Genomic DNA, 24,181 nt, shown 5'->3' on the forward strand with positions numbered 1-24,181 from the left:
TTATTTTTTTCCTCTGCAAAAGCAGTGAAATTGATAGTAGAAACATTCGCAAATACTAAAAACAAAAATAAAATCTTTTTTAATGTTTTTTAGTTTGTAGACAGATACAATACCTTTATTTTATTTAACTGTTTTTTTATGTGGTACTGAGGATCGAACCCAGTGTCCCACACATGCAAGGCAAACACTCTACCAACTGAGATACCACCGCAGCCCCCAAAATAAAATCTTAAAACACCTTTTTATAATTTTTTTGTACATTAGTTGGTCCTCTATGTCTATGGGTTCCACATCTGCAGATTCAATCAACTACAGGTTGAAAATATAGTTAAAACTTCCGTGGTTGAGTCTGTACTGAATAAGTAAAGACTTTTTCTCTTGTCTTTATTCCCTAAAAAGTAGTAACAATTATTTATGTAGCATTTACATTGTATTGGGCATTATAAGTAATCTGGAGATGATTATGTGGAGGAAAATACCATGCATTTCATATAAGGGACTTGAGCGTTCTCAGATTTTGGTATCTGCAGATATACTGGAACCAATCCCTTGTGAATACTGAGGGACACTATATATATATATAATATAAAATCACTGTAGGATTCTGTTCACCACCTGTACTGGTTTGTAACCTGCCTTCTTTACTTGATAATCTATGACTATGTCCTGTATCAATGAACATATGATAAGAGTATTTTAAATGACCTGTGACCATTATATTGCCTTATAATTTAACCTGCTTCCTCTTGAGAATATTAAACCATTTCCACTTTTCATCATTGTAAAAAATATCGTTATATTTTCTGTGCGTATGTGGGCCTTTCTAGGACCCTGTCTCAAGGAGTTGGTGGGTAAGTGGGGTACACATTTTCCTGTTCACTTCCAAAGAGGATATGTACCTGGTCCTGCTACTCCTTGTCAACTTTGGCAGTCTGATAGATGAAAAGGATATTTAATTTTAATTTTTAGTCATTTAGTTAATGGTAGAGTTGTATAATTGTTAATGGGTTTGTTTTATATCTTGGGAATTATCTGTTAATTTTTTTTTAATAGGGTATTGTAGCTTTTTCCTTACTAATTTATAAGACTTCTTCATACATTAATGATATTGCTCCCTTATATCATGTAAATATTTTTCCAAAACAATAGTTTTTGTTTATTGTATTTTTAATAGACTTCAAATTTTATACATGTATAATATTTATAAATCTGATTCATCTCATTTTTCCCTTCATAGTATCTGCCTTTGTTATGTGCTTTGAATTAGTATTTATGGGCTGGGATTGTGGCTCAGTGGTAGAGCACTTGCCTAGCATGTGCGAGGCCCTGGGTTCGATTCTCAGCACCACACATAAATAAATAAAATAAATGTCCATTGACAACTAAAAAAATTAAAAAAAAAAAAAGAATTAGTATTTATATCACTGAAATTCGGGTTCAATCACACCATTGCAGACTTTAGACTCTTTTAACTTCTAATAAACACAAGGGAAAATACATTACTATACAATAGTTCATAAACTAATTATGGAAAAAATATGTATTATTTATTTGAAGCCTTATTACAAGGAACTTAGCTAACTTTTAAAAAATTATGTTAAAATTTTAATTGTGGGGCTGGGGTTGTGGCTCAATGGTACAGGGCTTGCTTAGCATACATGAGGCACTGGGTTTGATCCTCAGCACCACATAATATAAAATAAAGATATTTTGTCCACCTAAAACTAAAAAATAAATATTTAAAAAAAATTTAATTATGATATATATAAAATCTACCAACTTAACCATTTTTAAGTGAACATACAGATCAGTAGCTTTAAGTGTATTCACATTGTCATACAAGTCTAACTTTTTTCATTTTGTGTACCTATTAAGGAGTAGAGTCATCTACTGATCTGTGATTTTACTTTTTATGGTTTCAGTTATCTGTGGTCAACTTTGTGTTTTTGGTACCAGGGATTGAACCCAGGGTCATTTTACCACTGAGCTATATCCCCAGTCCTTTTTTTTTTTTTTTTCCCTTATTTTTTTAAGTTGTAGTTGGATACAATATCTTTATTTTATTTATTTTTATATGGTGCTGAGAGGATCAAACCCTGTGCCTCACTCATGCCAGGTGAGTGCTCTACCACTGAATCACAACCTTGCCCCCCACCAGTCCTTTTTAATTTTTTATTTTGTGACAAGATCTCCATGAGTTGCGGAAGGTCTTGCTAAGTTGCTGTCTGGCCTTGAATTTGCAATCCTCCTGCCTCAGCCTCCTGAGCTGCTGGGATTACAGATGTGCGCTACCACCCCCGGCTTGTTTGGTCAACTTTGGCCTGCAGATATCAGACAGAAAATTCTGTAAATAATCTGTGTTTTAAATTGTGCACAGTTCTGGGTAGTGTGATGAAATCTCATGTTGTCCCACTCTGTCCCACAGGGAATGTGAATCATCCCTTTGTCCAGGATATTCATGCTGTATGTGCTATCTGTCCATTAATAACTTAGTGTTCATCTTGATTGGCTTGGTTAATTTTTACTATATTGCAGTTACTTGTTTTCAGGTAAACCTTCCATAGTAGCCTAACACTATATCACTTCACTTTATCTCACCATATAGGCATTGTATCATCTTACATCATCACAAGAATGAGTATAGTACAGTAAGATATTTAGAAAGACCACGTTTACATAACTTGTACTATTAGTATAATGTTGTTATTATCCTATCTTATTAATTATTGTTAATCTCTTACTGTGCCTAATTTATAAATTAGACTTTATTGTTCACTGTTGTTATGTAGAGACCCATGCGATTATTGTTTGTGATGATTTTGTATCCTGCAACTTTGCTGATTTGTTTATTCTAAGAATTTTGAGGATAATCTTGAAGGTTTTTTATTTTTTTGGACATAAGATCATCTTTTCTGTGAACAGAGAAAATTTTGCTTCTTTGTTTGCAGTTTGAATGCCTTTCTGTTTCTTGCCTGATTGCTCTGGCTAGGACCACCATGTTAATAGAAATGGCAAAAGCAGGCATTCTTGTTTTGTTCCCTGGTCTTAAAGTAAAGCTTTCAGTCTTTCATCATTGAGTATAGTGCTAGCTGAGGGCTTTTAATATGTGGATTATTATTATTATTATTATTATTTTTTTTTTTTTTTGCCGGAGTAGAGGAACATGTGTGACTTTTAAGGAAAGTGACACGGTTCTTAACAGAAGAACATTGTCAAAAAGGCCGTTCACCTCACTTGCCCATTCTGTTTTAGTAGTTAAAAACAACTTTTTTTCAACTGAATAATAGAAGAAGGTTTAAGTAAAAATTTTATTTATAATTTCAAAGTGTAGGAGATTTTGTCATTCCCTAAAAAGTAAGAGTGATTGAGTATAGGAGTGATGTTATTAGTCTTTTAAATCATGTAGAAAACAAAAAATGTCACATAACATTGTTAAAATAATATTAAAATAATTTTAAAGTTTTTTGGGTTTTGTTTCTAATAATTGCCCATGTATGTGCCCTTACTGAGATCTTTATTTCTTTATACTGTGTAGTGTTCCTTCATTTCAACAGGCAGGAATCCCTTAAGAACTTCTTACAATGAAAGTTCCACTGGTAACAAACTCCCTCAGCTTTTGTTTATTTGGGAATGCCTTAAATTCTCCTTTACTTGTTTTAATTCTTATTTTTTAGTTGTAGATGGACACAATACCTTTATTTTTATGTGGTTCTGAGAATTAAATCCTGTTCCTCCCACATGCTAGGCAAGTGCTCTACCACGGAGCTACAATCCCAGCCCTCTCCCTCACTTTTGAAGGAGAGTTTTGCCAGATATAGGATTGTTGGTTGAATTTTTTCTTTTCTTTCTTTTTTTCTTTTTTGGCATTTTGAATATGAACTTTCTGTTCTTCAAAGGTTCTGGTGAGACATCTGCTGATGATCTTACTGGAGATCCCTTGTACGTGATGAATTGCTTTCCACTGCTTCTTTCAAGATTTTCTCTTTGGTTATAACATGTCTCAGTGTGGGTCTCTGAGTTCATCCTTCTTGGAATTTGTTGAGCTTGTTTCATGTTTATTTGCTTGTTTATATTCATGGCTTTGATCAGACTTAGGAAGTTTTTCACCATTATTTCTTCGGATATTGCCTGTTCTTCTCTTCAGGGACTTCCACAATATTTATGTTGGTTCATTTGATGATGTCCCACAGGTCCCTTAGGTTGTGTTCACTTTTCTTCAGTCTTTTTTCTTTCCATTCCTCTGACTCAGTAATTTCCATCATTCTATCTTCAGGTTTGCTGAATCTTTCTTCTGTCAATTCAGATCTGTCTTTGAGTCTCCTAGTGAGATTTTCATCTCAATTGTTACACTTTTTGGCTCCAGGATTTTTTTGTTGGGAGCGGTGAGGGCAGGTGGGGAGGTGTCTTTTTTTTTGGGGGGGGGGTACTGGGGGTTAAACCCAGGAGTGCTTAACCACTGAGCCACATACCAGCCTTTTTTATATTTTATTTTGAGACAGGGTTCCTAAGTTGCTGAGGCTATCTTTGAACTTTGATTCTCCTGCCTCAGCCTTCCGAGCCACTGGGATAACTGTATACTACCACACCCAGTGTCTTTTTAGGTTTTCTATTTCTTTATCATATTTCCATTTTTTACATATATTATTTTCTTGATTTTTCTTTCTTTTTTTTTTTAAGAGAGAGAGAGAAGAGAGAGAGATAATTTTAAATTTATTTATTTATTTTTTTAGTTTTCGGTGGACACAATATCTTTTTTTGCATGTGGTGCTGAGGATCGAACCCGGGCCGCGCGCATGGCAGGCGAGCGTGCTACTGCTTGAGCCACATCCCCAGCCCAATTTTCTTGATTTTTCTCCACATCTTTTTTTAGTTCTTTGAGGCTCTTAAAAAATGATCATTTTTAAAGTCTTTGCCTAGTAGTTCCACCATCTGGTCTTTTCAGGGACAGTTTCTATCAATGTTTTTTTTTTTTTTTTAATTTTTGTAAATATATTTTTTTAGTTGTTGATAGACCTTTATTTATTTATATGTGGTGCTGAGAATCAAACCCAGTGCCTCACACGTGCCAGGCAAGTGCACTACTGCTGAGCCCCAGTCCTATTTATTTATTTTTTGTTGTTGGTGGTGGTTTTATTTTAAATGGGCTATGCTTTCCTGTTTTTTTTTTTTTTCATATGCTTTGTAATTTCTTGGGCATTCAAGCTGGATGTAGGGGCACATACGTGTAATCCCAGTGACTCAGGAGACTGAGACAGAAAGATTGCAAGTTCTAGGCAGGCCTCAACAATTTAGTGAGGCCCTAAGAACCTGGTGAGACCTTGTTTCAAAATAAAAAATAGAGGTAGCGCACTCGCCTGGCATGCGTGCGGCCCGGGTTCGATCCTCAGCACCACATACAAACAAAGATGTTGTGTCCGCCGAAAACTAAAAATAAATAAATAAATAAATATTTTTTTTTTTAAAGAAAATTCTCTCTCTCTCTCTCTCTCTCTCAAAAATAAATAAATAAATAATAGAAAGGGCTTGGGATGTATCTCTGTGGTAAAGCACCCCTGGGTTCAATCCCTGGTCCACCCCCCCACACACACACAGGAAAAAAAATGCGCATTTAAATCTATGATGTAATATCACTGGAAATCAGATTCATCCCTTTCCTGGGGTTTGCTGACTTTTGTGGGTTTTTTCCTGGTTGTTGTAGGCTGTTTCTGTGCCATGGATCAACCTGAGGTGTTAACTGAAGGTCGTCTTAGGTCTTTTCTGAGCCTGTGCGTTTCCCTGGGCATGTGTGGTGATTTTCAGATTTCCCCTATATGGGTGATTACTTTTGGACATTCTACTCTTCACTATATGGCTTCCATAAGAGGAAAAAGCGAAGTATGAAGTGTTGCTGGATAGGAAGAAGGTACTTCAGCTAGAGGTGGAGGTGCTTCCAACAGTGGAGGGAGGTGTAGTAACAATGGCTTCTGCCTCTGTGCATCTCTGTGATCAGAACCAGCAATAGGAGCACATTATCTCCTGTGTTTGCAGAATAGAATCCTTTTTGCCCACCCTGGTTCCCACAAGATGTTCTTGGAACTACGTGTAACTGCCTGCTAGGTGCTGGGGGTGGGAAATAGGTGGCTGCTACTGTGCTAGGAGCTGAAATTAACCACAATTTACTGTCCCACCCTTCCCTTGGAGGTTGTAAGCCTTTACTATTTAATAGCCTCCTGAATTCTGAGGTAGTTACTTAAAGCAGATCTGATCTGCCAGTTTGTTATCTAGGTCTGGAGATGGATTTCTGGTGTTTCTTTATTCCACTATCTTCCCAGAATCATCTTCAAATTGAATTTTAACAAAATTTATTTGAACAAAGTTTGAAAACTAGTAAAATAATCTTAATCCTTAGGATTAGCACCATTTTGCATGCATTAGACATATACAAACAGCACAGGAGTAACATTGTCACCCATCTCCAAAGCCTCTGAGCAGAGGACAGCGGCTTATACAGAGCAGTGGTCTGGAGAGAGCCACCCCCAAGAGACCTGTACTGCCTGGGCACAGCCTCCTGGGCCTGGGCTCATTCCTGGGAGTTGAACTGGATCAGTGTTTCTTAAACCCGTGAGACCACAGGACAACATTTTGTATTAGAATACTGATGATTATTCCCAGAGTCAGCAATATATAAAAGTAAAAACTAAATGAGCAATTTTAGAATTAACATGGGTCTGGTTTTTAATGAGTAAGAGAAAGTGTGTCACAGCCCAGATATGTACAAAGCAGAAACAGCAAAAGTCAAGTTGTCCCTTTACCATAACTCAGTGATTTGTAAAGGAACAAGGGAAGGTGGGTGTAATTTGGGAATCTTTTCCCCTGATGTAAGCCTCTGTTTCCTCATTTGTAAAACTGGGATTGGATTAGCTGTTTCTAAGAAGACTTCCCTTTTGTAACTGTTAAATCCTTAACTTTGATATAGGGAATAAAATTGTCAGGTGCAAGGGTGATGTGGGGGTGGCACCAGTCAGAGTCTGCTCTCCAACTCCTGCACTGCTGTGCTCACCACACGAGGCTTGTCAGAGTAGCCTCTGACAAGAGGATCCTTCATGCTTGGTTGGGTAACACTGTGTGAGTGGATCTGTCTGACCTGGAAGGGGAATTCTTTTCATTGTTCCCCAAAGGTGGTTTTAGGAGGTAGAAGACAAATACTTTTTACTTTAGTATTTTTGTATATGCTTTAGTGAGTATTGAAAAGTGGGTAGCTAGCACACTAGACCTGTTATTTCAGAGCTCTTACTGCTTAGGATATAGATCTGATTTTTAAAATGGGTTGATTTAAAGAAAAATGTTAAGTACAAGTGGGGTTTGAATGTGTAGAGGTCATGAGAGAGGGTGTGATAAGAGTGAATAGATTTGAGAAGCCCTGGCCTGTGGGACAAACCCCTGAAGTGACTCCTCAGCTGAGTGACTGTGACACGCCTCATCCTCACATTGGGCATTCTAGAGGCCTCGCAAGGGAGATTATCCTCCTGTGTAAAGGGGAGATAGCCTCCTAAGACACTGCCAGGAAGTGGTGGAGAGTGGGGCTAGTGAGGGGCTCTCTGCTGTCCCACAGGGCAAATGCTTTCCTTGAGAGCATCCTGTCTGGCATCCCAAGCCGAGCTCCCCAGTAGGTGTCCCAGAGGATTCTTGTAGCTGGTGCTGGCCAGCCTGACCTCTTGGCCCCACTGCTGTGGCACACCAATGAGGAACTCTGGTCTTCTCAGCAGGGTGGGGCAGGGCGGCCCAGGGTTTGCAGTGCTTCTGACCCAGCCCCTCATTGGGCACCTGCTCCTTGGAGGGTGTATTGTCTTGCTTTTCTGTTTGAGCAGGGTATTCATTTGCTCTCCCCCACCCCAAATGTGAAACATTTGTTATTATAAATAATCAAATATATGTCTCCATAAGGCACATATCCATTTTTATATTTACATATATAGATAAATCACTTTAATCACAGATAACTGTTTAACATTTGGGTGTCACTTTCTGAATCTTTTCCTTTTGTCAGCATACCTGTTTGGATATCATTATATATGTGATTTTACATAAATGAGATCATACCAGTCATTTATGACATGCTTTTTTTTGCCTAATAGTAGGCAGAAAACATCTTTTTTTTTTTTTTTTTTTTAATTTATTTACTCAGGATCAAACCCAGCGCCTTGCCTGTGCTAAGGGAGTGCTGTACTGCTGAGCCACAATCCCAGCACAAAACATCTTAATGTATCAATAGTTCTATGTTTGTAGAGTGTTCACTCGTGTGGTTAGTTAGCCTCAATATAATTTATTTAAGCAAATTCTTTAATGGAAAGTTTGGTAGCATCTAGTTTTTTACTCTGGTAATATATAATAATGTTGTGATGAATATCCTAGAATGCACATCCAAATACTTGGTTTCCCTGATGTCTTGAACTGTAAGTCAAAAGTTAGGGGCTGGGGATATGGCTCAAGTAGTAGCGTGCTCGCCTAGCATGCGTGAGGCACTGGGTTCGATTCTCAGCACCATATAAAAATAAAATATATGTGTCCACCTAAAGCTAAAAAAAGAGTTAAGTACAATAAAAATTTTATAACATGTTGCAACCAGCCTTCTAGAAACATGGCAGTAATTGGGGATTGAACCCAAGTGTGTTCTACCACTGAGATACATTCCCAGCTCTTTTTTTTTTTTTTTTTTTTTGAGACAAGGTCTTGCTAAGGCTGGCCTTGAACTTGTGATCCTTCTGCTTTGCCTTCCAAGTTGCTGGGATTACAGGCCTGTGCCACCATGCCTGGATGATGTATATTTCTTGGTATTTGTGGGTGAGCTGGCCTCCCCATCCTGTACCCTAAATGACAGCAATTCTGTTTTTCCCATTCTGACCCGCAGAATGCTGTCCGTGTCCCACGGGACTTTGAGGGCTGCAGTGTCCTCCGAAAGTACCTTGGCCAACTCCACTATCTGCAGAGTCGGGTGCCCATGGGCTCGGGTCAGGAGGCTGCTGTCCCTGTCACCTGGTGAGAGCTAGCAGGCAGGGTTGGGTAGTTTGGAAGCCTGGGGGGTTGTGGCTCCTTTCCTCCCTTCCCCTTTCTTCTTGATGCAGAGGATGGCAAGCAGCCTAGTATGGTCTCCCCAGGCCTCACCTCTCTGATCCCACACTGGGGTAGTTAGGCCCTGGCCAACTCCGGCCTTCTAGATGACTGAGTTGTCATGTCTATAGGACTGAGATCTTCTCAGGCAAGTCTGTGGCCCATGAGGACATCAAGTATGAGCAGGCCTGCATTCTCTACAACCTTGGTGAGCTGCCTGATCCTTTCCCCATAGCCCCTGCTCCCCAGCCCTGCGCTCATCAGGTGACCACAAAGGCCATGGCTAGTGAGGGGGAAGATACTTGGGTTCTGGCCCTTCCATTGACTTCACCAGAGCTCTGCCAGCTCTCTGCTATTTTCTGGGCTCATGGGGAGTCACTGTGCTGGGAGAGCCTCTGTTGAGCTGGCTGTTACACAGAGCTGCCACTGTGTGCTCTGTGGTTAGGAGAGATGGCCTTTCTTCTTTGACTGACAGCATTCCCTCCCCCTCATGGCATGGCCTTGGCTTACCCAGTGGGTTATCCTTATCCTGGTTCAGGGAGAGGCATGGGGAGCCCTAGAGCTCTGTGTAGCATCCCTGAAGCTTCAAGATGAATCCCTAGGCTATGGACAGGAGTTTCCTTCCCTGTCCACCTGCCAAGTGCAGAGCTAAAGACAGAAGACCTGGCAAGGCTTCTGAGCTTCCTTTTTGCTCTAGCTTGGGTGTCTTTGCACTGACTGCTCCAGTCTCAGACCTGTTCTCCTGATTAAGATGACAGACCTTCTGCCTCACCCTCAACACAGGCATGGGCAGCCTGGGGAAGCAGCCCTAAGCTCTCCTCACACCATGTTCTCTGCCTCCCCAGGTGCACTGCACTCCATGCTGGGGGCCATGGACAAGAGGGTGTCTGAGGAGGTGAGGAGGGGGGCAGTGGCGGGACATGTACATTTTGAATGACTCCTGTCCCATGGGATTAGACAGAAGCCCTCTTCCTCCTCCTCCTTTGCAGGGCATGAAGGTCTCCTGTACCCACTTCCAATGTGCAGCAGGTGCCTTTGCCTACCTGCGTGAGCACTTCACACAGGCGTACAGTGTTGACATGAGCCGCCAGATCCTCACTCTCAATGTGAACCTCATGCTGGTAAGTGCCCTGTTGAAAATGAATTGAATCCAGAAATGGCCAAAAGGGGCTGAATCTGCCATGCACAAGTGGCAGTAAGAGACAAGCAGGGTCCTTGGCTTTGGTCTGTTGAGCTCTAGGTGGATCAGGCACAGGACAGTGCTTCTTGGGGTAGGGGAGGACAGCAAAGAAAGGGATCCTTTGGTTTTCCCACTCCCTGCCCTAGGGAGGGGAAAGACTTCCAGGTGACCAAGGGATTGACTTGCATGTATTACCCCAGGGCCAGGCTCAGGAGTGCCTGCTGGAGAAGTCGATGTTAGACAACAGGAAGAGCTTTCTCGTGGCTCGCATCAGTGCACAGGTAGAGAGGGGACTAAGCATGGGTCTTTGCTTTGCCCCTGACCCCCACCAAGTAACCCTATCCTGGCTCTGAGGTGGTGGATTACTACAAGGAGGCGTGCAGGGCCTTGGAGAACCCTGACACTGCCTCACTGCTGGGCCGGATCCAGAAGGACTGGAAGAAACTGGTGCAAATGAAGATCTACTACTTTGCAGCTGTGGCTCATGTGAGTACGAGGGGTCACTGAGTCTGGGTTGGGCCAAGGTGCCACGGCTCAGGAAACAAGTCATGGTGCCTCCTCTTTCCAGCTGCACATGGGGAAACAGGCTGAGGAGCAGCAGAAATTTGGAGAGCGGGTGAGTGGGCTTTGGTGAGCAGAACACTCAGGACCTGTCCAGCCTTATTGGATCCTAGTTTGGTTCCATCCCTTACAGAATGGGGGAGGTGGTCTCTCTCCAACCTGCTATTGCCCTGCTATAGGCATGGTGTGTCTTAATGTTGTCCCACCAGTGCAGCCCTCTTCCCTAAGGTTCTCAGGAGGCCTGGCAGGCTCCCCAGAGAGGGAGGCTATTTGGACTGTAAGCTGTAGGGTGATGCTACCTTGGTGCTATTTTCTGGGCTAACACATAGCTTCGTGGCTTCTGATGGTTGGTTGCCTGATGGCCAGGGTGAGTAGGGAGGCACACTAAGGACCAGGCAAAGACAAGACTAGGGTTTGCCCTCCACAGGTGGCCTACTTCCAGAGTGCCCTGGACAAGCTCAATGAAGCTATCAAGTTGGCCAAGGTAAAGCTGAGGAAGGTCTGGCAGCCTTGCGCACACACGGAGAAGGCCCATTGGGTATTCTGGCACTGGCCTTGGTTAGTGCTGATGCCCTCTGTCCCTCCTCCACAGGGCCAGCCTGATACTGTGCAGGATGCACTTCGTTTTGCTATGGATGTCATTGGAGGAAAGTGAGTCTGTGGGGTTGAGGTGGTCAGATTTCCTCTTATTATAAAGGTCTTGTTTCTCTGCCTGTGACCTTGGGAGGAAGCCACCAGTGCCAGGGAACAATAATCCAAATGGGAGTCTGTAGGTTGTGGGTCTCCACTGACCCCTGATTCTTCGTCTCTTCATTGCTGACCCTCAGATATAATTCTGCCAAGAAGGACAATGACTTCATCTACCATGAGGCAGTCCCAGCACTGGACACCCTTCAGCCAGTGAAAGGTCTGGGAAGTAGTGTCAGGGGAGGTGTAGGGGGGATGGACTGATGGCAGCTTTGGGGTCTGTGAGCCAGAGCTCCACAGTTCTTTCTCCATCTTCCAGGAGCCCCCTTGGTGAAGCCCTTGCCGGTGAACCCCACAGACCCAGCTGTTACAGGTCCTGACATCTTTGCCAAACTGGTACCCATGGCTGCCCATGAGGCCTCATCACTGTACAGGTGGGTGGGATGGGCTGCCCCTGCCCTTGGCAGAGGTGGCTGGGTGTCTCAGAGATGTGGCTCATAACTTTCTCCACAGTGAGGAGAAAGCCAAGCTGCTTCGGGAGATGATGGCCAAAATTGAAGATAAGAATGAGGTCCTTGAGTAAGTATGAGACTTGGGGCTGGGGACAGGGAAGACACATCAGGCATTGTGGGGGTTCCAGTGTTGCCTGTGAAAGGGAGAGGTGTGAGGTCTCAAATATCTGTACCACAAGATTTCTTCACCCTGCCTTCCTGCTTGGGGCTTGTGGGCTAGATCATAAGGTATCTTGTCTTGGAGGGAACACGTCCCTTCCATTTCACTGTGTCCAGCAGTGCTTGTGGATTCACATTTTGGCAGAGGCTGGGGGTAGTGACTTGCTGTGCCCAGCGTCAGTGGAGGGGGTTATCCTAGCAGGCCCCTTTGACATGGAATTGGGTCAGCACTCAGCACCCACCTGGCCCTGTTGCCCCCTAGCCAATTCATGGATTCAATGCAGCTGGATCCTGAGACAGTGGACAACCTCGATGCCTATAGCCATATCCCACCCCAGCTCATGGAGAAGTGTGCGGCACTCAGCGTCCGGCCTGACACTGTCAAGAACCTTGTTCAGTCCATGCAAGGTGAGCAAGTGGCAAAGTAGGCAGGTGGAGGGGGACCACGCATATCATCTGTTGTGGCCTCATCTCTATGGCCCATTCACTAAAGATGGAGGCTGTATCTTCTTAAGTCCTGGCTCAGGCATCTACCCTCACACCCTTGTGGATCACTGAACCCTATGTCTGTGGAGTTCAGCATGCCTGGGCCACACACTGGCCCTGGCCTGAGTGGGCAGTTCTGTCTGGGGAGCCTGGTCTACCTGCCTCAGGGGCTGCTCCCCCAATACACCCCAGTGTTGTCAGGCGTGTTCACGGATGTGGAGGCCTCCTTGAAGGATATCAAGAACCTTCTGGAAGAGGATGAACTGCAAGAGCAGAAGTTGCAGGAGGCAGTGGGCCAGGCTGGGGCCAGCCCAGCTGTCACCAAAGCTGAGCTGGCAGAAGTGAGGCGAGAATGGGCCAAGTACATGGAAGTGCACGAGAAGGCCTCTTTCACCAACAGCGAGCTGCACCGTGCCATGAATCTGCATGTCAGCAACCTGCGCCTGCTCAGTGGGCCACTGGACCAGGTCCGGGCTGCCCTGCCCACACCAGCCCTCACCCCAGGTGAGTCTGCCTGTCACCGTAGGAAGAGGCTCAGACCCTGGGGGTTCTTTGGCCTCACTGACTACTGCTGCCCCCAGAGGACAAGGCTGTGCTGCAGAACCTGAAGCGCATCCTGGCCAAGGTGCAGGAGATGCGGGACCAACGCGTGTCTCTAGAGCAGCAGCTGCGTGAGCTGATTCAAAAGGATGACATCACTGCCTCTCTGGTCACCACAGACCACTCAGAGATGAAGGTATGCTGAGTGAGCAGGGTGGAGGGGTTTTGCTTCTGGGCTTGTCTCTTAGATGGTGAGGCCCTGAGTCTCCCTCCCTCCCTCCTTCCCTCAGAAGCTGTTTGAGGAGCAACTGAAGAAGTATGACCAGCTGAGGGTATACCTTGAGCAGAACCTGGCTGCCCAGGACAACGTCCTTCGTGCACTGACTGAGGCCAATGTGCAATATGCAGCTGTGCGGCGGGTGCTTAGCGAACTGGACCAAAAGTCAGTTGTCTGGCTGTACTCTGGTCTCTGCCCTACCAGGAGCTTGGCCCTAGTGGTATGCTTCATTTCTGCCCTTCTGCCTGCAGGTGGAACTCTACACTGCAGACCCTGGTGGCCTCATATGAAGCCTATGAGGACTTGATGAAAAAGTCACAGGAGGGCAAGGACTTCTATGCAGACCTGGAAAGCAAGGTGGCTACCTTGCTGGAACGAGCACAGTCTACCTGCCAGGCCCGAGAGGCCGCCCGCCAGCAGCTCCTAGAGAGGTAGGTATGGCCCAGGCTGTGGCATGGATTGACCTCCTGAGGGCTGGTCTTACTTCCCTGCTTATCCCACAGGGAGCTGAAGAAGAAGCCGCCACCACGGCCTACAGCCCCAAAGCCACTGCTACCCCGCAGGGAGGAGGGTGAGGTGGTGGAGACAGGAGACCCCCCCGAGGAGCTGCGCAGTTTGCCCCCTGACATGATGGCTGGCCCATGGCTGCCTGACACCTTCCTGGGAACTGCTACTCCACTCCGCTTTCCTCCCGGCCCCTTCCCCAGCTCCACAGGCCCAGGACCTCACTATCTCTCAGGCCCCTTACCCCCTGGCACCTACTCAGGCCCTACCCAGCTGATGCAGCCCAGGGCTTCAGGCCCCCCTGCAATGCCCATGGCACCTGGGCCTGCTCTCTACCCAGCCCCTACCTACACACCAGAGATGGGCCTTGTGCCCCGGTCCTCCCCACAGCATGGTATTGTGAGCAGTCCCTATGGGGGGGTAGGGCCACCCCCAGCAGTTGGTCTGCCTTCAGCCCCACCTCCCCAGTTCTCAGGCCCCGAGTTGGCCATGGCAATTCGGCCAGCCACCACCACAGTAGATAGTGTCCAGGCCCCCATTTCCAGCCATGCTGCACCCCGGCCAAACCCCACCCCCACTCCTTCCCAGCCATGTTTCCCAGTTCCCCCATCACAGCCCCTTCCCCCACCCTACACCTACCCTATAGGAACCAAGCCACCCCTCACAGCACCCCCATCTCAGCACCATTTTCCTCCTGGCATCCCAACAGGGTTTCCAGCCCCCAGGATTGCACCCCAGCCTCAGCCTCCACAGGCAGCATTTGGACCTCAGCACCCCCAGCAGCCCCTTCCATTCCAGCATCCACACCTCTTCCCACCCCAGGCCTCAGGACTCATACCGGCACAACCCCTATACCCTTTCACCTCTCAACCTGGTGTCAGCCTGGGGCAGCCACCACCCCCCATGCACACCCAACTCTACCCAGGCCCTTCTCAAGATCCTCTGCCCCCACACTCGGGGGCTTTGCCTTTCCCCAGCCCTGGGCCACCTCAGCCTCCCCATCCCACCCTGGCATATGGTCCTGCCCCATCTCCCAGGCCCCTGGGCCCCCAGGCAGTCCCCCTCTCCATTCGAGGTCCTCCGCCTACTGGCCAGCCCACTCCTAGTCCCCACCTGGTGCCTTCACCTGCTCCATCGCCGGGGCCTGGCCCCGTACCCTCTCGGCCCCCAGCAGCAGAGCCACCGCCGTGCCTGCGCCGAGGCACTGCGGCTGCAGACCTGCTCTCCTCTAGCCCTGAGAGCCAACATGGTGGCACTCAGCCTCCTGGGGGTGGGCAGCCCCTGCTGCAGCCTACCAAGGTGGATGCAGCTGAGGGCCGGCGGCCACAGGCCCTGCGGCTGATCGAGCGGGACCCATATGAGCATCCTGAGAGGCTTCGACAGTTGCAGCAGGAGCTGGAGTCTTTTCGAGGTCAACTAGGGGATGCAGGAGCTCTGGATGCCGTCTGGCGGGAGCTGCAAGATGCACAGGAACACGATGCCCGAGGCCGTTCCATCGCCATTGCCCGCTGCTACTCACTGAAGAACAGACACCAGGACGTCATGCCCTATGACAGTAACCGTGTGGTGTTGCGCTCAGGCAAGGATGACTACATCAATGCCAGCTGTGTGGAGGGGCTTTCACCATACTGTCCACCCTTAGTGGCCACCCAGGCCCCACTGCCTGGCACAGCTGCTGACTTCTGGCTCATGGTGCATGAGCAGAAAGTGTCTGTCATTGTCATGCTGGTGTCTGAGGCTGAGATCGAGAAGGTGAGAGGGAGTTTAGGGTGGATACCCACAAGGGATGGTGGGTGAGGAACTCTGGAAGACTAGCCCTAATGGTTTCATCCTTTCTGCTCTTAAGCAAAAGGTGGCACGCTACTTCCCCACTGAGAGGGGCCAATCCATGGTGCATGGAGCCCTGAGCTTGGCACTGAGCAGTGTCCGCACCACTGAAACCCACGTGGAACGTGTGCTGAGCCTGCAGTTCCGCGACCAGAGCCTCAAGCGCTCACTAGTGCACCTCCACTTCCCCACTTGGCCTGAATTGTACGTGGGTGGTCACAAGGTTGGGGTGGGGGAAGGCAGCCCACCCCTTGGTTCTGTGACGGGCATGGGCCTTGGATCAGGCCTGACTCTTCCATAATGCTGCCTTGCCCCACAGAGGCCTGCCCGACAGCCCAGGTAACCTGCTGCGCTTTATCCAGGAGGTACACACGCATTACCTGCACCAGCGACCCCTACACACGCCCATCATTGTGCACTGCAGGTAGCGGTGGGCAGCCTGAGGGTTCCTCCTTCATGGGCTCTTGGTTTGGCCTTACCCCCTTCTTCTTGCCATAGCTCTGGTGTAGGCCGCACAGGAGCCTTTGCACTGCTCTATGCAGCTGTGCAGGAGGTGGAGGCTGGAAATGGGATCCCCGAGCTGCCTCAGCTGGTGCGGCGCATGCGGCAGCAGAGGAAGCACATGTTGCAGGAGAAAGTGAGTGTGGATGGGTGGCGGCTGGGATGGGCGTGATGGCTTCTGCTCAGCCAACCAGGCCAAATGCATCTCTTCAGCTACACCTCAGGTTCTGCCATGAGGCAGTGGTGAGACACGTGGAGCAGGTCCTACAGCGCCACGGGGTGCCCCCGCCATGTAAAACCTTGGCCAGCATAAGCATCAGCCAGAAGGTAAGGAAGGTTCCCTGGGCTGCTGGGGCTTGCGAATCTCTCTTCTCACCTATTCTGTCTTCTCAGAATCACCTTCCTCAGGACTCCCAGGATCTCGTTCTCGGTGGGGACGTGCCCATCAGTTCCATTCAGGCCACCATTGCCAAGCTCAGCATCCGGCCCCCTGGGGGCTCGGATTCCCCTGCTGCCAACATGTCTGGCCCTGCAGAGCCTCCAGGCCCACCGCCATCTAGCCTCCCAGAGCCAACCCCCATCCCAGTCCCACCACCTTCCTCCCCACCCCCCATTTCTTCACCCTTGCCCGAAGCCCCCCAGCCTGAGGAGGAACAGCCAGTAGCTGAAACCCCCAGCTTAGGGCCCCCCTCCTCCTCCCTGGAGCTGCTAGCCTCCTTGACCCCAGAGGCCTTCTCCCTGGACAGCTCCTTGAGAGGAAAACAGCGGATGAGCAAGCAGAACTTTTTGCAAGCCCATAATGGGCAGGGTCTACGGGCTGCCCGGCCCACTGACGACCCACTCAGCCTTCTGGATCCACTCTGGACACTGAACAAGACCTGAACAGCAGGCTTTGCCTGCCTGGTCCACACACTACGTCATCTCTTCCACCCAAACGCCACAAGACTTCTGTGGGTGGGCACAGTCTCTTAACTCCCATTCCTGCTGCCTTTAGCCCCACCAGGCCCAGCCGGCAGCCCTGTTGGGTAGAGATACTTAAGGCCCTGGGCCAGGTTCTGCTCCTTTGTGAGACCTGACATTTTCCAGCTCTTTGCTATTAAATAAACGAACCTGTTCTGCTGTAGTGTCTGAGTCTGCCAACTTGGGACCAAACCCAAGCCACTTGTGCTGTCTGCATCGCTGAGGAAGGGAGACAAGTAGCTCAAGCCCCATCACGTGGTTTTTTAAAAAGTTTAATATCACAGACAGGAACTGCTGCCACAAGACAACTCTGCTCCCGCCCTCAGTACAGGTCCAGTGCGTTGGCCCCTCATAGCACCCCAGCCCTGCTTGGGCAAGAGGCCCCCATGCAGCCAGCTGAGTGGGGGGGTCTCAGCTGCCTGCTCAGTCCAGTTTCTCCAGCACAGAGGGCACATATACCAGGCTGAGCTCGCTGCCGAAGTTGCAGACAATGGCAGCATTGTCCAGCACCAGGATCTGGCGGGCTGGCTGGGCCTCGCTGTTCTTTCCCAGGTAGACTGTCTGTAACAGGTCCCCGTAGTTTAGGTCCCAAAAGGAGACGCAGCCCTGGCCGCCGGTCACCAGCAGGCTATCTGAGATGACACCCAAACTTGCGCCACAGCCCAGGTCCTGAAGGCAAGGCCAGGAGAGGATCAGTGTCTTGAGTCTTCTCTAAAGCACCTGGAACCCTAGGCCCAGCCCCCACCTGCCTACCTGCTGAATGGAGTAGAGTTTGATGCCCGTGCTGCGGTCCCAGATGCTGATGAGGTCATCTAGGCCACTACTGATGACGCAGGAAGTGGTACAGGTGAGGGACGTGACATCCCCACGGTGAGCAAACATGTGGCTGACCCGGCTGCCAGTCAGTACATCCCATAGGCATATGGCCCCATCTTGTCCTCCACTGGCCAGCACCATGGTCTGGGGGAAGAAGCAAGGGAGCTGGTTAGTACGGGTGGACCACCTTTGTCAATAAGCATGTTCCAGTGGGTGGGGTCGTTACTTCTTCACGGAATAGAAAATAGGACCCTAGCTTTGTCCCTCACCTGGTCAACATACACAGAAGTGATGGCTCCTGAGTGGCCCTGCAGGGTGAAGAGGCAGCAGGAATCTTCCAGACGGAACACCTGGGACAGGAATGAGCAAGCTGTCATGTCTGGGATTTCCTAAGTTACACTTTGGCCTGGAAGTGCCTCCATCATTCCTGTAGTACTCCAGCACCCCCAAGCCCCAGATACACGCGCACGCACACTACCCACTCTCAGCGTGTGGTCTTGGCTCCCAGTCACCAGGCGCCCTGCAGCAGCTTTCAGGGCTGTGATGGGTTTCTGGTGTGCACAGGGCACTGTGTGGGTGAGGCGAAAGGCCACGGTGTCACTGCTGCTGTACACGGGGGATGAGGAAGAACTGCCTCGCCCTGGAGTCCCTAAAGAAAATGGGCCAAGTGTGTAAAAGGCAGCTGTCTGCACCCCCAGCATCCACCCACCTGCCCCAGACCCTCTGACCTCTGAACTGCAGGGGGCTGAGTGCAGTGTGGGTCTCCAAGGAGAAGAAATCAAGGGAACCGTTGAGCCGAGCAGCCACAATCCTGGAAGAGAATAGCAGGGTGGCTCCCCCTCAGTGAGATGGAAACAACAAAGACAAAAGGCCAGTTCAGGAAGTGACAGGAGGGACTATGACCAAGAGGACAACACAAGGTGCTGAAAATATTTGTTGGAGCCTGAGTGTTTAAATTGTAACTCCTATTATTAGCCTCTCTCTGCCTCTCAGTTTCTTCATCTATGAAACGGGGACAATTGTGCCCACCTCACAGGGTGGCTGTGAGATTTAAATGACCTGAATGTGTATGGTGGTACCTAGTGATTGTCACGTCCAGCTATGAATTAAAACAAAAACAAGTGGAGGAGCCCCGGACATTTCTGAGAAGGCAAACAGGACCTACGGCCACAGGGGCTGCTGTCTGTCTCATCATGTAAAAGCAGCTTTGACCTCCACATAGCCCACTGTTCCTTTTTCCATGAAAAAACAAGGATTTTCTTTTCTCCCAAGAATTCCTAGCCATAGGCTGACAGGGATAGGTACGTTTGCCCAGTGGCCCCAAAATTATGGAATGGAGGTTTAAAAAAACACCTTACTCCAGCATGTCTACAACCTGTGCCCATGGGGAGGGGAAAGGGGTGAGGACACAGCCAGCAGGAACCTTTGGGGTGACACAAGACTGCACTTTCCCTAAGAAAAGCAGCAAGGGAGGATTTCTCACAAGCTTGGGGGCAAAGGTCTGCAAGATTCCCAGTGCTGCAGGAAAGAAGGCGGGCGGACACCAAGAGAGCTAAGGCGGGTGGGCCTCCCCAACTCCAAAGGAAAAATGGCTCCCGCCTACAGGGTGACGCCATCTACAGCCAGTCTTTGAAGGACAAGCTGGCTTCCAACAGGTGAAGACCTGTTTGTTGGCCATGGCCTGAGTCCATAAGCTCACAGGTGGAGCCCCTGGGAGTGTGTGTACAGAGAGGAGTCAGGAACACCCTCATAAGAGGGTGCCAAGGGGCAAGAGGAACAGGAGGGAGGGATGAAAGAGGGGCAGCAGCCAGGACCCAAGTAAGAGTTTTAACAAAGTTGTTCTGAAAATGGATTCTCTGCAAGTAAAAAATGCAGCTGAGACCCAGACAGGTTGGTATGGATCAGGTTCTAAGAAACACTGACTTTGGAAGGGTGAAAAAAAGAACACTGTCCTCACTGCCAGTTGTGACAGTGGCTGTGGGCCCTGTTGCAAGCACATCATACCCCAAAACTCTTATTTAGTCACCACCCCTCTGTACCAGGTGGACAGGTGTGGGGCTGGGCACCAGAAAGGAAGTCAAGTTCCATGCCAGTAGAGGGCAGCCAGGGGCCAGCAGGCGGGCCAGCAGGCAGCCCAGCACTCTTACCTTCTGTCCAGGAAGACCAGGGCTGTGATGCCAGAGGAGCCCTCTTCACTGCTGCAACACAGCACACCCTCAATGGCGTCCCACACCTGCAAGCCAGGAGGGGTGAGTACTACGCAGCAGGAAGGCCCGCGAGCCCTGCTCGGATAGACCCTGGGCTCACCTCCAACCGGCCACTGCTCCGGCCGACCACGATGAGGTTGCCCTGCAGTTCCAAGCTCCATATGGAGCCATCCGCACTGGGGGCCCAGGCAGAAGGGGAGCCCTTCTCAGGAGAGCCCCCTTCGTTCTCAGGGGCTAGAGGCAGCACGGGTCCGGGCGAGGGTGGGCGCAGGGTTGGCGTGCGCACAGTGGCCAGCGGTTCTTCCTGGTACACCCGCTGTACCAGGCGGCTGAAGTCATAACCTGGGACATCCCGAGTGCGGCTGCAACCCGCGCGGTGCCGGGGTTCAGGCTGAGCTGGGTCAGAGGCACGCGGTTGTGCTGAGAAGTTGGTGTCAATTAAGCAAGTGAGGTCTGGCTGGTCCCCAAAAAGGGCAGGTGGTGGAGGGCCTCGAGGGCGGTGTCGCAGTGGGGGGCTGTGTCCGAGCTCCTCCAGGCCAGCCTTCCCGTTGTCTGACAGCCGCTCCCAGCTCTCCTGGGCCTCAAACACGCTGTTGCTGCCACTGTCCCGGCGCTGCCTGTTGGGAGGGGGCCAAGAGGATGGGGTGAAATGGGGATGCACAGCGGGGTCCGGGGCAGAGCACCAGACGACTGAGGACATAAGGGGACAGCACCTACCCCTGGCGCGGGATGCGGGTGATGCAATCTCCGGTCTGCGCGTCCCACACACAGACTCGGCCGGCCAGGCAGCAGCTCACCAGCAGCATGCCATCACTGGCCAGGCACTCGATGTCCTGCAGGAACAGGCAATGTTGGCACAGGCTGTGCCCAGACAGGTGGCCCACCCATTCACCCACTGCTCACCATGAGATGGCCACGCAGCACCAGCGGCAGGATCTCCGTCTCAGGCGGCGTGTAGCCATAGTCATCACAGGGCAGTTCCCCGCGCCGCCGTCGACCAGGGCCGGAGCCAGGCTGTCCGTAATTGCGCGGGCAGAGGACGCGGTAGAGACAGAGCAACAGCAGCACCAGGAGGATGCCAGCGGCCAGCCCCAGTGCTGCCACCCTGTGTGGGAGGGGTGTGAGCCTGGCCTGTCGACCTGTCAAACACCAAGGGCCCACCCCACCTCACCTTGTCCTGTCCTTACTTGTACAAGGTAACGTCACGGTGGGCCTGAACCCCACCAGGCACTCTGGGTTCGCTCTCCCAGAGTCCCATGGGCACTGGCCCAGGTGGGGCCCAGGCGCTGCGGCCATCCTGTGGATGCCGTCCTTCCAGAGCCTCCCTTGGGTTCAGACGCAGTGTGACTGGGATGACTGGCAGCAGGCTGATGTACCTGGGAACAAGCAGCAGGGACCACTCACTGGTTCTCCTGCCATTGTCCACCAGCCATCTCCCCTCCCTACTCTCCACCCAGGACTACTACTGCTCCCCAACTAGTCCTCTCAGCATGCAGGATGGAGACAGGGGTGGACGCTCTGTTCTGGCACCCCAACCCCTGGCTCCCTCCCAGACACTAGCAGCCAAGCAGCCATCAGGGCCATGTAAGTAACTCCCTCACCCTGCCAGGCAGAGTGGGTAAGTCTCCTCTTGCCCAGGGGAAGAAGGAGCAATCGCTCCTCAGAGCCAGGACTCAAGGCCCCCCTCTCAAGTGGTGGCTGCTGAGAGCTCCCATTCCCATATCTCAATCTTGAATTGTTTTATTTGAAATTCAATGCATAATTCAACCCAGTGGATCTCCCACCTGAGGGGGAGGGGTTGGCAAGTGGACCACCAAGTGAGAGGGGCAGCCGGCACAGCCCAGCTCACCTTTTGGCTAGCGTGATGTTGTAGTAGCTGAAGAGCGTGGGCCAGTGGCGAAAGGACAATTTCCTCCACAGTTCCTCATCCTCGGGCCCCCAGGTTACCTCTGGAACTGGGCTGTCATGAACACCCTCTGCTGGACCCATACGCTCAGATGGCTCGCCTGGCAATGTCTGGTTCTCAGGTAGCTTGGGAGCATCAGGTGGAAAGAGGGAGAAGGCAGGATCCGGGTGGCTGGCAGGAAGCATGCCACTAGGCACAGGCATGGGGGCCAGGGCGCCCTCTCCCAGGGGGCTCTGTTCTGTCACCTGGGCAGCAAGGTAGGTACGCAGTCCTGCTGGGTCTGTGTACACCAGCACTCCAATCCAGACAACGGTGCCAGCCTGCAGAGGGGCATCAGGGCTCAGGGACCTCTGGCCTGGGTGTATAGAGAGATCATACAGGCCCTGGCCTGTCCTCTCCTTCTGCCTCCCCAAGTCCCCTCCTAGTGCCACCTGCTGGTAGTTGCTACTGGAGGGGCCTGGAAATCTCTGGAGCACCTTTAGCTTTGACACAGAACTCCCTCAACCCTAACCTCCCCCTCAGCTAGGGCTAGAGAGCTGCCACCACTCCCAGGTCAGCATGGCCAGAGGACCAGTTTGCCTGACCTGCTACGGAGGCCTCAGCCTCACTCCCCTCTCCCTCCAGCTTCTCAGGACAGGTGCTGCCGGCCTGGCCCAGCTGGTGATCTATTTTGCCTAGCATTCTCTGCTGCCTGCAAGTTATACAGCAGCCAAGGAACCACACCCAGGAAATACGATTGCCACATGGTGGTTCCAGTCTAGAGCACTCTGTCTTGCGGGCTCTAGTTCTTGGTCACTTATCTAGCTGATGGCCCTGGAGCTCCTTCTTCCACAGGTGCACAGGTAGGCTTATCTCCTCAGAGACCACCAGGATCTGGGCAGGGAGGGCACAGTGGGCAGCTCCCAAGGCCAGGCTTCAAGGGGCCACTAGGGCCTAAGAAGCACTGCTCCCCTTCAAGGCAAAGGGCGACACCCCAAGGGAATCTAGTGCTGGCATCCCAGAGGGCAGGGCAGGCACGTACCATGATGAGACGCTGTGCCAGGCGGGTACGGGCCAGGAAGTAGATGACACGCAGCCTCTTGGGGAGCCGCAGGTTTCGGAAGGAAGATGGTTGCAGTGTGATGGTATGGGGTGTGGACGGCCGCACAGCTACTTGCCTCTCCTGGCGAGCCGGCCGCCCACCAGGCTTGGCTGGGGGCAGGCAGGCCTCTGGGGGCAGTCGCTTGTTCAGGTCCGCTAGCTGTGGGGCAATAGTCAGGCCTGAGTGCTGTCCAGAGACTGCCTGTGTGGAAGCACTGCCTAGGCCTGGGGTCTGCCCCTCTCTCACCCAGAGGCTCCCTGGAGGGCGGGAAGGGTGGAACTCAGCCACTCCTACCTCCATTCGGCGAATGTCAATAGACAGGACGGTGGTGAAGAACAGCATCTGGAGGAAGAAGTCAGACACCAGGCCCACGACAGCGAAGAGACAGAACTCCTAGATGAGAGCACACAAGGGGCACCATGACTGCATGGCAGGGAGCCCAGAGAGGCAGCTTCCTGGCTGCAGGCATCTCAGAAACTGCAAGGGAGTGGCAGGAAGGGCACAGGAGAGGCAGAGAGATGCTGATGCTGTGCTCTGAACGTGGAGCAGCCTGGGAGGGAGAGACCAGCTGCTCACCCCATCACCACCAGGGGGCAGCGCAGATCCCTCAACCCTCTCCAAAGGACTGGGAAAGGTGGTGCCCTCCCTGAATCTTCCTGTCCCCAGAGAGAGGAGGGCCTGATCCACCTTGGAAATCTCTGGGCCCATCAGCCTGCTCCCCAAAGCACCCTCCCTCCCACTGAGCCCTGACCCTGATCACATGCCACAAATCTAGCAAAAGTTCAGGGCTGTCCCAATTTCAGGGCTCTCAGAACACTTCCTGGCTGGTAACTGTACTGGACCAATGAAAGGAGAGGGCAGGAGGGATTTATTCTGCCATAAAACTGAAA

The 24,181-nt window shown here is 50.5% G+C and overlaps 2 protein-coding genes across 7 annotated transcripts in view; one reads left to right on the forward strand and one right to left on the reverse strand.

Annotated features, from left to right (window-relative positions):
* The window catches only part of Ptpn23 (protein tyrosine phosphatase non-receptor type 23), a 28,645-nt gene extending 11,201 nt beyond the window's left edge, over window positions 1–17,444 (forward strand). Inside the window, exons 3-25 of one of the 2 annotated variants that reach the window (XM_027932295.2) lie at window positions 8,888–9,015; window positions 9,219–9,295; window positions 9,933–9,982; window positions 10,077–10,208; window positions 10,468–10,548; window positions 10,622–10,753; window positions 10,836–10,883; window positions 11,256–11,312; window positions 11,421–11,479; window positions 11,656–11,735; window positions 11,835–11,949; window positions 12,029–12,094; window positions 12,449–12,594; window positions 12,865–13,176; window positions 13,254–13,408; window positions 13,503–13,654; window positions 13,741–13,920; window positions 13,993–15,745; window positions 15,840–16,024; window positions 16,140–16,244; window positions 16,319–16,457; window positions 16,535–16,648; window positions 16,715–17,444. In XM_027932295.2, the coding sequence (XP_027788096.2) occupies window positions 8,888–9,015; window positions 9,219–9,295; window positions 9,933–9,982; window positions 10,077–10,208; window positions 10,468–10,548; window positions 10,622–10,753; window positions 10,836–10,883; window positions 11,256–11,312; window positions 11,421–11,479; window positions 11,656–11,735; window positions 11,835–11,949; window positions 12,029–12,094; window positions 12,449–12,594; window positions 12,865–13,176; window positions 13,254–13,408; window positions 13,503–13,654; window positions 13,741–13,920; window positions 13,993–15,745; window positions 15,840–16,024; window positions 16,140–16,244; window positions 16,319–16,457; window positions 16,535–16,648; window positions 16,715–17,203 (4,755 nt within the window). In that variant the 3' untranslated portion in view covers window positions 17,204–17,444. Of the gene's footprint in view, window positions 1–8,887; window positions 9,016–9,218; window positions 9,296–9,932; window positions 9,983–10,076; window positions 10,209–10,467; window positions 10,549–10,621; window positions 10,754–10,835; window positions 10,884–11,255; window positions 11,313–11,420; window positions 11,480–11,655; window positions 11,736–11,834; window positions 11,950–12,028; window positions 12,095–12,448; window positions 12,595–12,864; window positions 13,177–13,253; window positions 13,409–13,502; window positions 13,655–13,740; window positions 13,921–13,992; window positions 15,746–15,839; window positions 16,025–16,139; window positions 16,245–16,318; window positions 16,458–16,534 lie in introns of both variants that reach the window. The other variant, XM_027932294.2, reaches the window with a different exon arrangement.
* A 93-nt stretch (window positions 17,445–17,537) lies between these two features.
* Scap (SREBF chaperone) overlaps window positions 17,538–24,181 on the reverse strand; it is a 53,396-nt gene continuing 46,752 nt past the window's right edge. For 4 of the 5 annotated variants that reach the window (XM_027932297.2, XM_027932300.2, XM_027932296.2 and 1 more), the window contains exons 11-23: window positions 23,586–23,684; window positions 23,232–23,450; window positions 22,154–22,530; window positions 21,492–21,680; window positions 21,208–21,409; window positions 21,022–21,137; window positions 20,405–20,921; window positions 20,245–20,330; window positions 18,826–18,908; window positions 18,580–18,746; window positions 18,367–18,447; window positions 18,035–18,241; window positions 17,538–17,950 (exon numbers count right to left, since the gene is read on the reverse strand). In XM_027932297.2, the coding sequence (XP_027788098.1) occupies window positions 17,705–17,950; window positions 18,035–18,241; window positions 18,367–18,447; window positions 18,580–18,746; window positions 18,826–18,908; window positions 20,245–20,330; window positions 20,405–20,921; window positions 21,022–21,137; window positions 21,208–21,409; window positions 21,492–21,680; window positions 22,154–22,530; window positions 23,232–23,450; window positions 23,586–23,684 (2,589 nt within the window). In that variant the 3' untranslated portion in view covers window positions 17,538–17,704. Of the gene's footprint in view, window positions 17,951–18,034; window positions 18,242–18,366; window positions 18,448–18,575; window positions 18,747–18,825; window positions 18,909–20,244; window positions 20,331–20,404; window positions 20,922–21,021; window positions 21,138–21,207; window positions 21,410–21,491; window positions 21,681–22,153; window positions 22,531–23,231; window positions 23,451–23,585; window positions 23,685–24,181 lie in introns of those variants that run through there. The other variant, XM_071600572.1, reaches the window with a different exon arrangement.

This window comes from Marmota flaviventris, chromosome 1 (genome assembly GCF_047511675.1).
Source record: "Marmota flaviventris isolate mMarFla1 chromosome 1, mMarFla1.hap1, whole genome shotgun sequence".
NCBI lineage: Eukaryota > Metazoa > Chordata > Mammalia > Rodentia > Sciuridae > Marmota > Marmota flaviventris.